This window comes from Tauraco erythrolophus, chromosome Z (genome assembly GCF_009769465.1).
Source record: "Tauraco erythrolophus isolate bTauEry1 chromosome Z, bTauEry1.pri, whole genome shotgun sequence".
NCBI lineage: Eukaryota > Metazoa > Chordata > Aves > Musophagiformes > Musophagidae > Tauraco > Tauraco erythrolophus.
This window is the reverse complement of record NC_141496.1, coordinates 83473138-83488027: the sequence shown is the minus strand read 5'-3', so window position 1 is coordinate 83488027 and position 14890 is coordinate 83473138. Positions and strand designations below refer to the sequence as shown.

Sequence of the window (14890 nt, the reverse complement as noted above, 5' to 3'; positions counted from 1 at the left end):
TGTCTATTATCTGGTAAATATTGTGGATTTTTTAAAAAACACAAAAATCCTTCAAGATTTATTCACCCAAACCTAGCTGAGTTTCAATTCACACCCAGATTATGCAAATAAAGTTAGAGCTCAAATCCCTGACAGTGATCAAAACCTCAGTGATCACTTCAGTAACTGCTTTAAACTTGTGAAACTATCTGATTATCTAATTTAACTCTCTACTTTTCAAGTGTCTGCATTTGAAAAAAATATATATTTACTTCAGGTAATCCTCACTATCTTTTTTAATAGTCCCCACAAGGCTTCTTTGCTAATATGTAGAGAATAGCTTGCAATACAGACATGGAAACTGAGTTTCCAAAGTGCAACAGTCTGAATTCGTCCCCTAAAAAGTATTTTTCTCTCTTTTCTCTACAAAAGAAGTATGAAATTCAATGCTAAGCAAAAGGAAGGAACCTCATTGTCTCATCAATTCCAGGGTAAACATTAATCTGGAATATTAGGTGAGCACAGAATGTATCTGAGCATGAACCTGTAAGGAATTGTGACACCAGTTGAAATTCACCATTTTCCAAATTTAAAAGGAACCTTTGCGTGTAACTCCAAAGTCCTCTTTAATGCTAAAAAGAGGCTCATTTAAGTGATAACACAGAAAACACATCTTTTTGGTCTTTTAATTCTATGCTTGCTCTGAGATCCCACAACTGCCTCCTAAATCAACAGAAAATCCAGTCGCACTTCACTTGTCCATGGGAGTTTGCCTGACAAGCTGTTGGAAGAAATTAACATATTTTGCCTATGAATGGAACACAGTTAATACAGAATTGGTGGGAAGCAATCGGTTTGAGTTGGCTCAAAGGAAAAGCCTCTTTAAATAGAAAATCTGCAAGATACTGGAACTGTGCATATCTCAGGTAGCCAGCTTTTACATGCTTGGTAGGCGATTTGCCTCTTTTGTGCTGTAAGCTCTCATGTCACCCACTCTCTACTTTGAACCCACATCCACAGCCAGAAGCAAAGACATTGAGTTTGCAGTACTATTTCCATCATTTTTCTTAATAGAATTTCAGTGTAAGTCACCAGATCATTAATTAAATTCCATCCAGTGCGAGGGATAAAGAGCAAAAGTCAGCAAGTACACAGGAGGATGATTCAAATAGCTTTAATGAAGCAGACATGAAATTAAGCAATATTTTCTTTACATACGTGACTGGTGAAAAAAGAAAAAATAATGTATTCCTTAGTAATGGCACTGAAAAACAACTAAAATAAAAAGTTCTTTTTTTTTTAAAAAAAAAAAATAAAGAGCCAATTCAATAGCTTAAATGACAGGTGAGGGAAAGAGGACATTAATCGTGTCAGAACGAACACATTTGGGGCTCTAGGAATGAGAATAACTGTATGACTGAGAAAAGGTGGCTGGAGAACTGAAAAGGGAAGTAAGACTATGTGAGACACGTTCTTCAAGTCATTGTCCTTCCTCAGATTTACAGGGTTCTCTCTTCCAATTCAGGCAGGATTTCCACCTGGAGTTGTGAACATTGTGCCAGGCTTTGGACCCACCGCTGGAGCAGCAATTTCTCACCACATGGATGTAGATAAAGTGGCTTTTACAGGCTCTACAGAGGTACTATAATGAATGCAAGAAAATATAAGCAGGAAATGTGCCCCTCTGATTCTCAGTAATGATTTAATGTCTAATTTGGTTTATGTAACTATTTTAATTTTTTTCTTTCTTTTGGCTACTGGTTTGTTAAACAAAGTCTTTTTAGTGATTTGTTGGTTATTATTAACTTTAAACATATTTAAACAATATTTGTATTGCAGGAAAGCCCTTCAAACAAAGGCACTCCATGAGATACAATAGGTTCTAGTATACCAAGGCTATTTTAAGTCCTGTTCTTTAAAAGGAAACGTTTTCATAACTATTTGTTGACTTCTTTTTTTAAGAATAATTTTTAAAAATGCAAGTGGTGAAACAGGCCATGTTCCATTCTTTTTAACTTTAGTAACAACACAATCGTACAAAGGTACTTCAGAATTTTCGTTCCTGTTTCTGCACACACCTAAGTTAGGTGATGGCTTTCTAGTATTTGAATGATACTGAAGATCATCTGGGTGGTATTAGAAGTGTATTTGAATGTGTATCAGTTTAATAATTGAGAGGAAGGTCACGGTCAGTTTTCCCTAACTGTCACTCTGAAGAAATGTGAGCTATATGATCAAAGGTTTCTCAATGCAGGCCTTGTATAACTATATCCTTAACACAGTACATTATATTATCTGCCTATATGCATGCCACATGGAAGAGCTGCCAACCGGTCTCTTAACTTCTTGGACATACACTCCAAAGATAACTATCATTGCCTCATGTAAAGAATCAGTACACACTGAGTACAGAAGCAATGCTTACTCTTAGAAACCTTTAGCTCTCAAGTAATGGGGAAAAAAAATGCAAAGACCCAACATCTGAGAAATATCCCACAGACGTTCCCAATGGACACTAACAACTATGATTCCCAGTGCCTCACATCCCTCCAAAGGCAGGTGGACCAAAGAGCGTATTCATAGATTCTAGTGACAGTCCTCTTCTTCTGACAGTGTAATTTATCAGCGAGAAATGAAGGCAGGAAGGCTGACAGAGGAAGGAAGCTATCTGATGGTTGCTACACATGAGCAGTTACAGACCACAGGCACAAGGGCTACAAGCATGTTTTCCCTTCACAGTTTTTCCGGGACAATTCATATTCAGTAGTTTCTTTAATTATGCCATCAATGGAGAGAAGCAGGGTAGGGGTTCTGCCTCTCTTCTAAGGGAGAAGCTGGAATAAGGAAGAGTTGAACATGCAGGCAGTGCAGATAGCTACTTTTTCTGTCGTACACTTTGTGCATTAAAGGGCTTTACAGAGGAATTTCAACCTAATAGCAGTAACTGGCAGAGCAGAAATCAGTGCCTACCTTAGATTACAGATACAGGCAAGTAGAGAGGTGGTAACCAGAAAAGAACCAGACATCTTTGGCAGTTAAATGAGTGAGTCCAGGGAGAAACTCGTCTAGAAAGCATTCCTGGTTCATTGGCCAAAGTCACCTGCACCCTGACTCTTCTTTTCAATTTTCTTTCTTTTTTTTAACTTTAGTTTTCATTTCTGCAATTACTGGGATAGTAGACAGCTGAGAAGTGATCTTCACTTTTAAGGAACTCAGAGAAGTATTATTGATGCCATAATAAACTTTTTGAGATTAAGATGTCCTGTCCTTACCTTTTAGGTTGGCAAACTGATTAAAGAAGCAGCAGGGAAGAGCAATCTGAAGAGAGTAACATTGGAACTTGGAGGAAAAAGTCCTAACATTGTATTTGCAGATGCAGATTGTTAGTAGCATTTTTATTATATAAATCTACCACTTTTCCAAGTCCCACATTCTTTTTCTTTTCTTTGTTTATAAATTATTTGCATCTGTTTAATGAAGGAGCAATTTTAAATGTTTCCTGCTCACACCACAGTATTAGGTTTTGCCACCAAAAATTGGTAGCTCTTCAATGGATATGAACCTCTGACAACCTGTCTACCCTTACTGTAATTAAGGATCATCCTAAAGCAATATGAACGCAGAACCCAAAGCAGCTAGGTGGATCTTATATAGATTTATCAATTTTCTAGCTGAATACCTCTCTTGGTACTGCTGATAGGGCAAATAATGTTGAATCTACATTTCACATAGAACAGTTGAGTTGTCTAGGTGTGTTGTGCTTCTCTTGATAAGAGTAGTGTTGGACATACGTAAATGGATGAATATCTGTGTTTTAAAGAGCAATAAAATCTAAAAGTGCTGAAAAGGGAAATGAGATGGTGAGACAAAGGTTTGTAAAGAATTTATGATATGACCATTCAAGTATACGCTCTGATGAACTCCGTATTTCTTTGCAGTGGACACTGCTGTGGAATTTGCACATATTGGTGTGTTCTACCACCAGGGACAGTGCTGTATAGCAGGATCTAGAATTTTTGTGGAAGAGTCTATTTATGACGAGTTTGTTCGCCGGAGCATTGAACGAGCAAAGAAGTATACTCTTGGGAATCCTCTGTTGCCTAATGTACAGCAAGGCCCTCAAGTAAGTAATTTGACGTGTTTCCAGTATAATTGTGACATAATAGAACAGTTTAATATAGTTTTAAACCTGTTGTTGTGTTAGTTTCAAGACTAAGTACAGTTGTCTAGTGTTTAGTCTGGACGACCAGGAGGAAGAAGCTGGAGTGATGGTTGTTTGTGCCACTGTTATAGGCTTAAGGGTGAGGTTTCTTTCTCTTTTACAGTTCCTTTTATTATGGAATGGAAACAATTATATAGAACTGAAATGTTTTGAGTAAGCTCCAATGCACAAGCTGTAAAAGTGCAAGTACGATCACCCACACCAAAGATTGTTAATATTATATTCAAATAGTGCTACTGTAAGAGAGCAGCTTGAGAAAATAGAATTTAATAGTGTCTTTTTCTCCTTTTTCAAGGTGTTGGTGTTTCATTATACCTCTCTCAGTTTTAGAATATTGCACAATTAAAATGCATCATTTTGTATTTTTTCTGCTTATGTTAAAAGGTTATGTCAACAGTTTCCCCATTCAGTGAATGCTAAAACGCAACATAAAGAAGCACAGCTGTCACAATGCTGTGGATTCAGTGGATCACATTAGAGCACTGTTAAATTAGTTTTCATCTAGAGTCTTATTCCCATATCAACTTGTACTACAGGGCTGTACTTTGTTGGCAGAGCTATTATGCATGTATTTGATTGTGATAAAATAAAGGAACTGTATTAGAGACAAAGCAAAAGCTGGAGACAAATTCCTATACATATGTTAACGTAACATGTTCTTCATTGTTTATCACAGTTATTTTATGTAATTAAAGACATCGAGTAAATTGGAAAATAACATTCCAAGCCACACAGCTTTGGAGAATTTAAAAATAGTATTTTGATATCCTGCAATGTGTCTTGCTAACAAGCTAGTGCGTTCAGCTGAATAAATTAACTACTAGAGAACAGGAAGATTGAAACAAGAAACCACCAGGTGTCTAGTGTACAGCTAATACAAAACTAACAGGAAGCCACTCTCATGTTATTACGGCTTTACTGAGTTTGAAATTCATGCTAACAATTTAAATGAGAGATGAAAGTAAACTTTTAACAACAACAAAAAAAAGGCATGTTAAACATGAAGAAAAGCATTACTGAAAACATTTGGAAAAGCACAAAGACTTTTTTTATCCTCCAGTCTCATCATTCACCATTCTTGAATTGTTTTTCTTCTTAGTAAGCGTTAGCAGAAATCTTCACTTTTTCAAGGGTTAGCAAAGTTTCTCCGTTTAGAACTGGTATGATACTATTTAATGGTAAATTGTAACCATGCAGTTTAGGTACATATCTTTTGTGATAATTATGTGAAATATCTCTCTTTGTCTTCAAATTCCTTGTTGTTCTTTGACTAATTCTTTCTCAAATCAGAAAATGACAGCCTGTATCAGGCATATTCACTGTGGGTTCTTGTCATAGAACTCCCTCGAAAGCCATATTTTTCCTCCAGTTCACAAGCCCCTTGGGTCAGCACATGCCTCAGGCAACAAGTTTGGATAACTCTTTGCACAGTGGGGTCCCAAAGAAGAGCCAAAGGCCCTGCTGGAATTCAAAAGATCATATATATGCTAATTCACACATTATTAAGGAAAATAATGGTGATGATAATAACGAATCACCAACAGCAATGTGAGCTATGTCATCTAAATCTCTTCTCAAGATGTTTATGTACAAGAGATATTTGGCCACCAGGGTAGCAGAAATTTTATGTCTTCAGTCTGCAGTAAGGCAGTTGTTTGAAAGCAAAATGACAAAGGGAGCGCAGCAAATTAAAAATCACCTCCTTATAAATATCTTGATAAATTCATATCCTTATAATCTTTTATTACAGCTTTAGCTGAATAGCTCTTTAGTCTAATACGTGTCTAGAATTCCCCAGAACCTTTGAAAATAATAGAAATCATGTTCTATGAGCATGGTAAAACCTATTGCTTAAAGTGAAATGCGAACTTCTTATTGCGCAAATAAGAGAATAAAACACACACCTACTCTCCTGACTGATTAGTATTATCACAGAGAAGCTTCTTTGCAAAAGTCCCTCTAGAAGTAATCTCAATGACCTGGTGCTTGATAGGCTAGCCTCTGAAACAATGAAGGAAAGAATCATGAAAATGAAATAGATAAATAGTTTTTAAAAAATATAAATAAGGGATGCTAGAGGCCTCTACCAAAAAAGCTTCACTGTTGCGTATTTCTTTACATAAATATTACCTTGTGCACAATTTCCCTTCAGACCTGAAGTGGTGATTGGTTGATTTGGAGAGGGAAGGAGAGGAAACAATGTGAGATCTGTTTCTAGTCCCCATTTACACTACTTCCTTTTAACCACTTAATCACCAAAAACTGGAAGGGGTTAGAGAAATATAAACCCTTATTGCACTGCCGCCACAAACTCTTTTTGCAGCTAAAGAACATGCCTTTTGCTATACTGTAGAGCCAAACTGCAATATGCTTGACATATATTGAATTTGTTTGTAGGCTTGGGCAAGTAGAGGGGCAGAGATAGGCTTCATGCTGTAAATAATCTGCCATCTATGTTTCTCAAACCACAAACACGTCTTTATTGCACTAGTAAATATGAAAACAGCATTGAATTTCAGTTATATTTTGTTGTTACTTTTTAACTTATTTTAATAATTTATGAAAAAAAGTGTGGTCTTCTCCCAGACCTACTGAAGTACAGAATAATCTTGCTGGCTAGATCAAGCCCTCTGCTATTTTTGCAGAATAAAGCTCAGAAATTTTTGCTTTGATAAATCTTTTGCAGTTGGCAAGAGTACTAGAAGAAGTGTAAACCACATTCATTTTATAGATTTTTTTTTCTCTTTTACTAAATAAAGGAGGATTTCAGTCACTCTGCTGCTGATTCTTCTACGTCAACATTTCTGGTTACTACTCTATTTGAGAAAAGGCTGCAAAGTTTTGAGAAGTTAGTGACAAGAATATTCTCAGGGCTCTCCAGCAGTTCTACTTCAACACATTCAATTGAACAAAGCTGCAATGTTAGGATTTTGTTAATGAGTTAGAAGAACTATTGTTATCAGTGTGTGCTGTTTCATCCCTGTAATATCTTTTCCTTTAGATTGATAAGGAGCAATTTGAAAAAATCCTGGATCTAATTGAGAGTGGGAAAAAAGAAGGAGCCAAACTGGAATGTGGAGGAGGTCGATGGGGAAACAAAGGTTACTTCATCCAGCCCACAGTTTTTTCTAACGTTACAGATGATATGCGCATCGCCAAAGAAGAGGTAAATAAATTCTTGGCAGTCTGTACTCTCACTGGAGATCATTAGTTTAAATTTCTGTACAAAATATCCATTTAGAAGGTCAAGTGGCTACACAAAAATGCTTTCAGTAAATCTGTGATTCCTTTCTGGTGGTGTTTACAATACTTTTCTTGGTTTCTGATGTCCATTTACCAGCTCAGTGGAGGTAAGGGAGAGGAGTATGAGGTTGGCCTGCCAACAAAAGCTCCAGCTTAAGCAAGCAGTAGATAAGAAATGCTGAGTTTCAGATTGTTTAGATCACCCTGTCCTGTCCATGTCTCACGCATCAGAGTCACAGTAACCTGGAACAGAGACGTAAACCTTGAAGGCACAGCTTGTGAACTCTTTGCACTGCCTAAGGAGCCACTTAAGATGGGGTTCGGACAAAACATGCACCAAGCAGCTACTTTGCAATAAAAGAAAATATTCAGACTGTGTTTCCACAGGCATGTTGTTGGGTGACAACTACAGCAAAGCAGTTTTGCCTCTGCAGGGTTATTTAACCTAGATAAGTTTGTAGATGTGTCTACACAATGTTGAAGGAGCTTTTACTGACCCAAGTAAGGTGGCAGTGATAGGGTAGCAGTGATCATCTGCAAGGAATAGGAGAGAAGAGTGCAGAGCTGTTGTGCCATTGAGAAAAACAGTGCTGTAAACACAGCCTCAAAGTCTAGTCATGACCTCTTCTCTGTGTTTTTTTTTACAATCATCTTGATTAATTACTGCTGCACTTGTGCTGCGATTGATGTCCATTATACTTCTTCATACTAGAAAGCTCCTTCAAAACTGTTACAAATCTGGGTGTTGATTTACATGGCCAGCAATAAGTGCTGATGCAGTCTCCTGAACTTACCTAGTACATTCGGCAAGAATCAATAGGCTGAGTTAAAATGAACACCAGAGCATCTAGAGTTAACTGTGACAGGGAGAGAGCTGTAAAACAGGAGAGAGTTGCATGAGAAATAATTTGGATTATTTCTGCTGATCTGGGAGGCAGGTAGGAAACTACACAGAGGTATGTTTCTTCACAGATCTATTAGTTTCCTTTGGGTCAGCAGTACAAGAACTGCTTCTCTCACACTATTTTGAGTGTATTGAATAATGAAAGCCCAGAGAGCCAGGGCAATTTAAAGAATATCCAGGTTCTGAAACTCACAGCTTGAACAGTGGGGGAACATTCAGTAGTTTTCTGATCTCTATAAATCTATCGCTGTAACTCTAGCTAGAAACCAACACTAAACACTTTCCAGGAAAATCAAGTGGAAAGCTCGTGATCTATGTGAAGGTAAGTAATTAGATGTGGTAATGCCTCCCAGCCCTGCCCGGCCTTGGCACTGTGTGGTGGACATGGGCATCTCTGGCTGAGAGCACAGAGCAGGGGTAGTGGGAAAGCCAAGCCTGAGGGACTATCATCTCACAGAACATCCATAGAGAAACCAGAATTGGTTGTTTTATTTGGCAGACATGCCTAGTTGTGCAGCTACCTGCAGAGATGAAAGTCTAACAGAAAGTTTAGGGGAAGGAAAAGTCGAATGTCTTTCTTAACTCTAAAACTGGAGCTTACCAATAAAATACTAGTTCGTAAGTGACTAGTATAGATATGTAACACTGTGACTCTGTGCTAACTGTCTTTAGGGAGACATCTTTATAGATTTGTTTTCATCATTTATTATTTTATTTGTTTATTTGTTGTTTTATTAATCTTTTTAAGATAGGCTATCTTGATTTACTTCATACCACAACAATCTTGTATTTATGTGAATTTATAATCCTTTTAAGAACTCTCTTCTGAGATATACACTCTTGACTGAATGAACTCGGGAATAAGGCCACGTGACAGAAATTAATTTTAAAAATATAGATTATTTACAATGGTAAGCTATACTAGTCCACTTCATATGTTTATTCATGTCTGAAACAGATATTTGGACCTGTTCAACAAATCATGAAATTTAAAACTATCGATGAAGTTATCAAGAGGGCAAATAATACTACCTATGGCTTAGCAGCAGCAGTTTTTACCAAAGACATTGATAAAGCACTGACATTTGCAGCTGCTCTTCAGGCTGGAACAGTGTGGTAAGTAATGGCTTTTTTGTTTCTTCCTTCAGAATTGCAAGTGCCAACAACATTAATTGTAGGACATTTCAACACTTCAAGTGATGTATTTTCCTATTTCAATTCCTTGTCATGTTTAGAGAGGTGGATTAATGCCATCCTCCTGTACCTTTCTTCCCCTCATGTTTCCATACTTGTATATGCTATTAAATAAATACTTCCTGCAAGTCTTCACTCAATTGTCCTGTAAACTTACCCTGGAAAAGGAAATTGACTTGCTACAAAGGAAAGGAGACAAAAAGGAAATACAGTGAGAGTGCTACTTTCCTTTCCATTCAAGATCTGGGGATAGCACGATACATACATAATTTGTAGGGATCGTTTTCTGTACTGTCTGAAGAAATTAATTATCTGAGGTTTTGTGGCCATTTACCTGGGAAAAACATCTACATGTAATGAAAAAGACTTATAAAAAGAAGTTGAAAAAGGAAGGAAACACAAGTGGGGGAGAACTGCTACAAGTACAAAGACAACTATTTCAGTGATGGAAAAGAAAGAGGCAACCTACATGGAGCTGGAAAGGCAAAGGCTGAAAGATGCAGGAGAGAAAGCTTGGAGGAACTGCAGACTGAGTCTAATGACTATGGCTGACAGAGACCTGCATTTCACTACAGTTATCTCAATGCATTAGATAGAGAACAACCAGTTTTACTTGAACACAAAACCTGTGTGTTTCATTGACATTTTATCTGAAAGAACTTGCAACCAGCACAAAAATCTGGCCAGATCCTGTGACCTGAAAACATACACTTTCTAAAAATGAGTTAACAGTTTTGATTTAGGAGTTGATGATATACTTTAAATGGAAGAAAGATTAAAATATAAGCAGAATCTGATTTTTACTCTTATGTGATTGCTATTCTGTCTAGGAATCCTCAACTATGAGGAGAACCACTTTTGTTGAAACCAGTAGACTGGCAGCAGGAGAAATTATAAGATATGCAAATAGAGGATATCTGATTTGACAATGTTGCAAGACAAGAAGAGCTTCTCAGTTAGGGAGCAGAATGTACATCCTGCCAAAACTCTTCATACTACAAATTTCTCTGTAAAACTCCTTTCTTACTCGTTATTGTATTTTTGTTCTCAACCACATTACAGAACATGGTTTAACATTGACTAGAGCCAAACAAAGCTTCCTAAACATATGCCGAAGTGATCCTCAATTTACCTATTGAAAATGTACCTGCAGAAGACTTAGCTGTGACTAGTCTTTGGTTTGAGAGCTTATGCACTAGTTAGGATGGAATTTTGTCATAACTATCAGAGAAAGATATGACTCTAAAGTTACTTCAAAGGCCTTGACAAGTGTTAGAACACTGAACTACACGTATTTTTGCAAATATACTTTGATATAGTTTGTGAAATCACCATATGTTTTTTACAGTCTACAGAAAAACACTGATTTTTCAGAAGTGAGAAGTTGTTTGACACTGTCAAAGCTAATTTTCCTCTTCTTCCAGGGTTAATTGTTATAGTGCTGTGTCTGCTCATTGTCCCTTTGGAGGATTTAAGATGTCAGGAAATGGACGAGAAATGTAAGTAAATACTTTTAAATATGTAGATGCACAGGAACTACAAAATTAAATTCCAAACCCCAACTTTAAATATTCATAACTAGGATGAACAGTTTGAGACTTTGTCAAATTAATCTATATAATATTTAAAAACTGCATGTTGTAAGAGACAATGTCAAGCAAAGAATTCTATAACACAAATAAGAAAATTGCTTAGATACAGACTTTTTCAAAATTACCATTTTTAGTAGCTTGAAGTCTACTGATACGCAAAACTGATCATTGTGTTTACAGTTTACAGCTTTTGCATAAATATAGAAAGTGTCATTTGCATTAAGACATATATGTGTGTCGTTTGTGGAATCCCATTTTAGTGCTAGATTTTTAAAATACAAGACATTTCAAAATCCTTGATTTAAACAAGAGTTTTTATTTTAAAAGTCTTGTGATAACAATGTTTTTACAGTATATTCCAGCTTGATCAAATGTTAGAAAGAAAACAGTCCTCTGTAGATTTTACACCTTTGGTCTTTTTACCAAAACTGGAAGTGGATTATACAGAAATGACAAGCGAATCAAATTCTTTCAAATTTCTAAGGTTTAGTCCAGTTTCAATTTGAATCATATCCTGTCTTATCTGTATTGAACTTGATCTTCACATTAGCAAGAGAATCATGTAATGTGTTACGTCATAAAATATTTTATATCATACACGTTCATCACATTATCTACAATTATGTCTTCTGGATTTTTTATGAACGTAAATCACAAGCAGTTCTTCGTTAAAAACGCCATATATCTGGGAACAAGTTGGTTTTAAAGCAATAAATAAAAATCTCAATATGTAAATTTTCCCTTTTCTTAAGCCTAATGCATAATACTTGTAACAAATAATGGAAGTAATTAAAAATATATGTGTAGGTGAAGTGCTTAAGAGCTGCTTTTTCTATTTTTTCTTTTTTTTTTTTTTAAGAGATAAAGGCTGGGGTTTTCATGCTTGCTCATCACTGGACTCGATCTGCTCTTGATGGCAAAGCTCCAACTGACTTCAAAGGAAAAAGAGTTATGCCAATGCTGAGAGCTTTAGAAAATATAAAAATGAAAAAACAAACAATAATTTAGGCCATTACTAACAACGGAATGTTTTGCACTTGCTGGGTGCCAAAAATTGAGAGATCATAGATTTGAAATTACAGCCTTTCGCAGAAGTATTTTGGGGATTTATTTTCCAGAAATATCAGGAAAACAATAATAGGCTATCATAAAGATCAATATTCTGTATAACAGTGCATTTTCAAGGAGTTAACCTTTTGTGCAAATGAAGTTTTTCCTAATGCTTGACTCAAAATCACAATTAGTGGACCAATAAATTATTCCTGCTAAAAGGCAAGGATGGAATTAGCATCAGATAGACGTCTGCCAAGGAAAAAGGTTTTGTGAACATGTGGTGATCAATTTCAGGAGAGGTGGAAATATGTGTGAAACAACTGCACTGAAGTAATTGGCTTCCTCAAGCCCCAGAATAAAATTCCTTGTATAATTCTTGGAATGATAGTACCATTGTGAGTTAAACCACTGAGTGTCACGTACTAACAGAATGCCTCTTCAGAAATTAAGAGAATCAGTAAACATTTTCCCACAGAACGAGAGCTGTTTGCATACATGTGTGCCTAGTAAGATGTCAGTGAGACCTGGATAACGTTATACTGTAGCAAACCCTTGTTCTGTAAAACAATCAATTATGTCTAAATAGTTTGTGTAGACGTCAAACACCTAGGCACGCAAGCAAGCTTCATCACGTAAAACATAAAGGTGGAATCACACTAATAACACGTCAGTAAGATTTAAGGCTTTTCGTTGTCTGGGAGATATCATACTAGATTAGTTCTATCCCCCATTTACTTGATATGAAGCACCTATTCTTTGACTCCGGAGAAAACTGACATGAGAGGAAAGCCTTTGCAAATAACTTGCAGAGCATGCTTGTGAAGATATATCAAGTGCCTAATTTGCTGCACAGAAACTCAGTTTAGGAATGCACTAAATTGATTAAACATCATTCTTTCGCACAGGAATGAAATTGCTCCCTCTCTCACTTTTCTTGGGAGACAGTTGCTGTAGCTTTTCGAAAGGCTCCCAGCAGCAGTCTAGCTGCACAGATGTCTTCCAAAGATGTCCAGTATACTTGTTATACATCTGGCCAATTGCACAGCACCACCAAAAAATCCCATCCAGGACATAACTCATATAAAAAGCATAAGCATAAATATTGCTCTATGTTCTCTTTTATCTAGGGGAGAATACGGCCTTCATGAATACGTAGAAGTTAAGACCGTCACAATCAAGATCCCACAGAAGAACTCATAATGCTGCTTGAGGTGCAGAATTTAACATCTTCAAGCAACTCTGAAAAGGCTGTCTGAATCCTGAGAAGTTTTATGTCCCAAATTATTCATTAATCTTTTTGCTTTCTGATTGTATGAGAGGTACTTGCTTACATTAATGATATAAAGAATAACGTAGAAAATTTTAACGCGATTAACTGAGAAAAGGAAACTCTACTGTCTGGTGCATAGCTAGCATTTTGAAGTTCATGTTCAGAAAGAACTATTTTTCCTTTTCAGTGGAAGGCCTCTGTAGTACTATGAAAATGTTCCTTTTTCAATATATTCTGCAGTTTGAATTATGTGCTCTTCTAGTTGTTAGATGGCAAGCTTTCTTTGTATTTTCCTTTTTTTGTGGCCTTAACAAAAGCACTTATGAGTAATTAACGGATAGGTACTTTTCTGTGTCTTTCAAAAACAATAGACTTCTACATGTATTTCTTAGACTACTGAATTTGTTCATGTTACTGCATAAATGTAATCTGGATAATATTAAACGACATTAAAACCCACCTTTGAAAACTAATACTGCTCTTTTCATTAGTCTTCTCTGTTACACTGGTTTACCACTGGGCTCTGTGTAGCACATATTTTATATCCTTAAAGAGACACTACTGTCTCAATGGTGTGTTTAGGTCATCAGAAGTACATTGTATTGACTACATGGACATTGAAGTCCCTAATTCTTTGACAGTATTATAAACGCAAAGATATGAACACACAGAATACTGAACAATTTGTAAAGAGTCAGGGTTTGGTTTTGTAGTGATAAGTGTATAAAAAAAGTCTTAATGGATAGGAAGCAAGCAATATTGAAGGGAAAGAAGAGAAGGTGAAGGAAGGCGATCTCCTTTGTAATTTATACCCACTCCATTTTTCCTGTATTCATATCATAGAATCACAGAATGGTTCGGGTTGGGAACTCAAAGATCATCTAGTTCCAATCCCCCTGCTGTGGCCGGGGACACCCTCCACTACACCAGGTTGCTCAAAGCCTCATGCAACCTGGGCTTGAACACTTCCAGGGTTGAGGCATCCACAACTTCTTTGGGCAACCTGTTCCAGTGCCTCACCACTCTCAGAGTGAAGAATTTCTTCCTTAGATCTAGTTGAAATCTATCCTTTTTCAATTTAAATCCATTGTCCCTTGTCCTATCACTACAAGCTCTTGCAAGAAGTCCTTCTCCAGCTTTCCTGTAGGCCCCTTTAGGTAATGGAAAGCTGCTAGAAGGTCTTTCCAGAGCCTTCTCTTCTCAAGGCTGAATAACCCCAACTCTCTCATCCTGTCTTCATAGGAGAGATGCTCCAGCACTCATATTATTATTGTGGTCCTCCTCTGGACCTGCTCCAGCAGCTCCATGTCCTTCTTTTTGTTGAGGGCCCAAGAGCTGAACACAGTACTCCAGGTGGGGCTTCACAAGGGCAGAGTAGAGGGGCAAAATCACCTTGCTCAACCTGCTGGCCACACTTCTTTGGATGCAATCCA

At 36.8% G+C, this 14890-nt stretch overlaps 1 protein-coding gene across 1 annotated transcript in view; it reads left to right on the top strand.

The window, feature by feature from the left end:
• ALDH1A1 (aldehyde dehydrogenase 1 family member A1) overlaps positions 1 to 13387 on the top strand; it is a 54676-nt gene extending 41289 nt beyond the window's left edge. Inside the window, exons 9-15 of the mRNA XM_009982365.2 lie at positions 1505 to 1618; positions 3259 to 3361; positions 3918 to 4102; positions 7203 to 7367; positions 9307 to 9464; positions 10967 to 11041; positions 13315 to 13387. Coding sequence (XP_009980667.2) covers positions 1505 to 1618; positions 3259 to 3361; positions 3918 to 4102; positions 7203 to 7367; positions 9307 to 9464; positions 10967 to 11041; positions 13315 to 13387 — 873 coding nt within the window. The remainder of the gene's footprint in view (positions 1 to 1504; positions 1619 to 3258; positions 3362 to 3917; positions 4103 to 7202; positions 7368 to 9306; positions 9465 to 10966; positions 11042 to 13314) is intronic.
• Positions 13388 to 14890: the final 1503 nt, after the last annotated feature.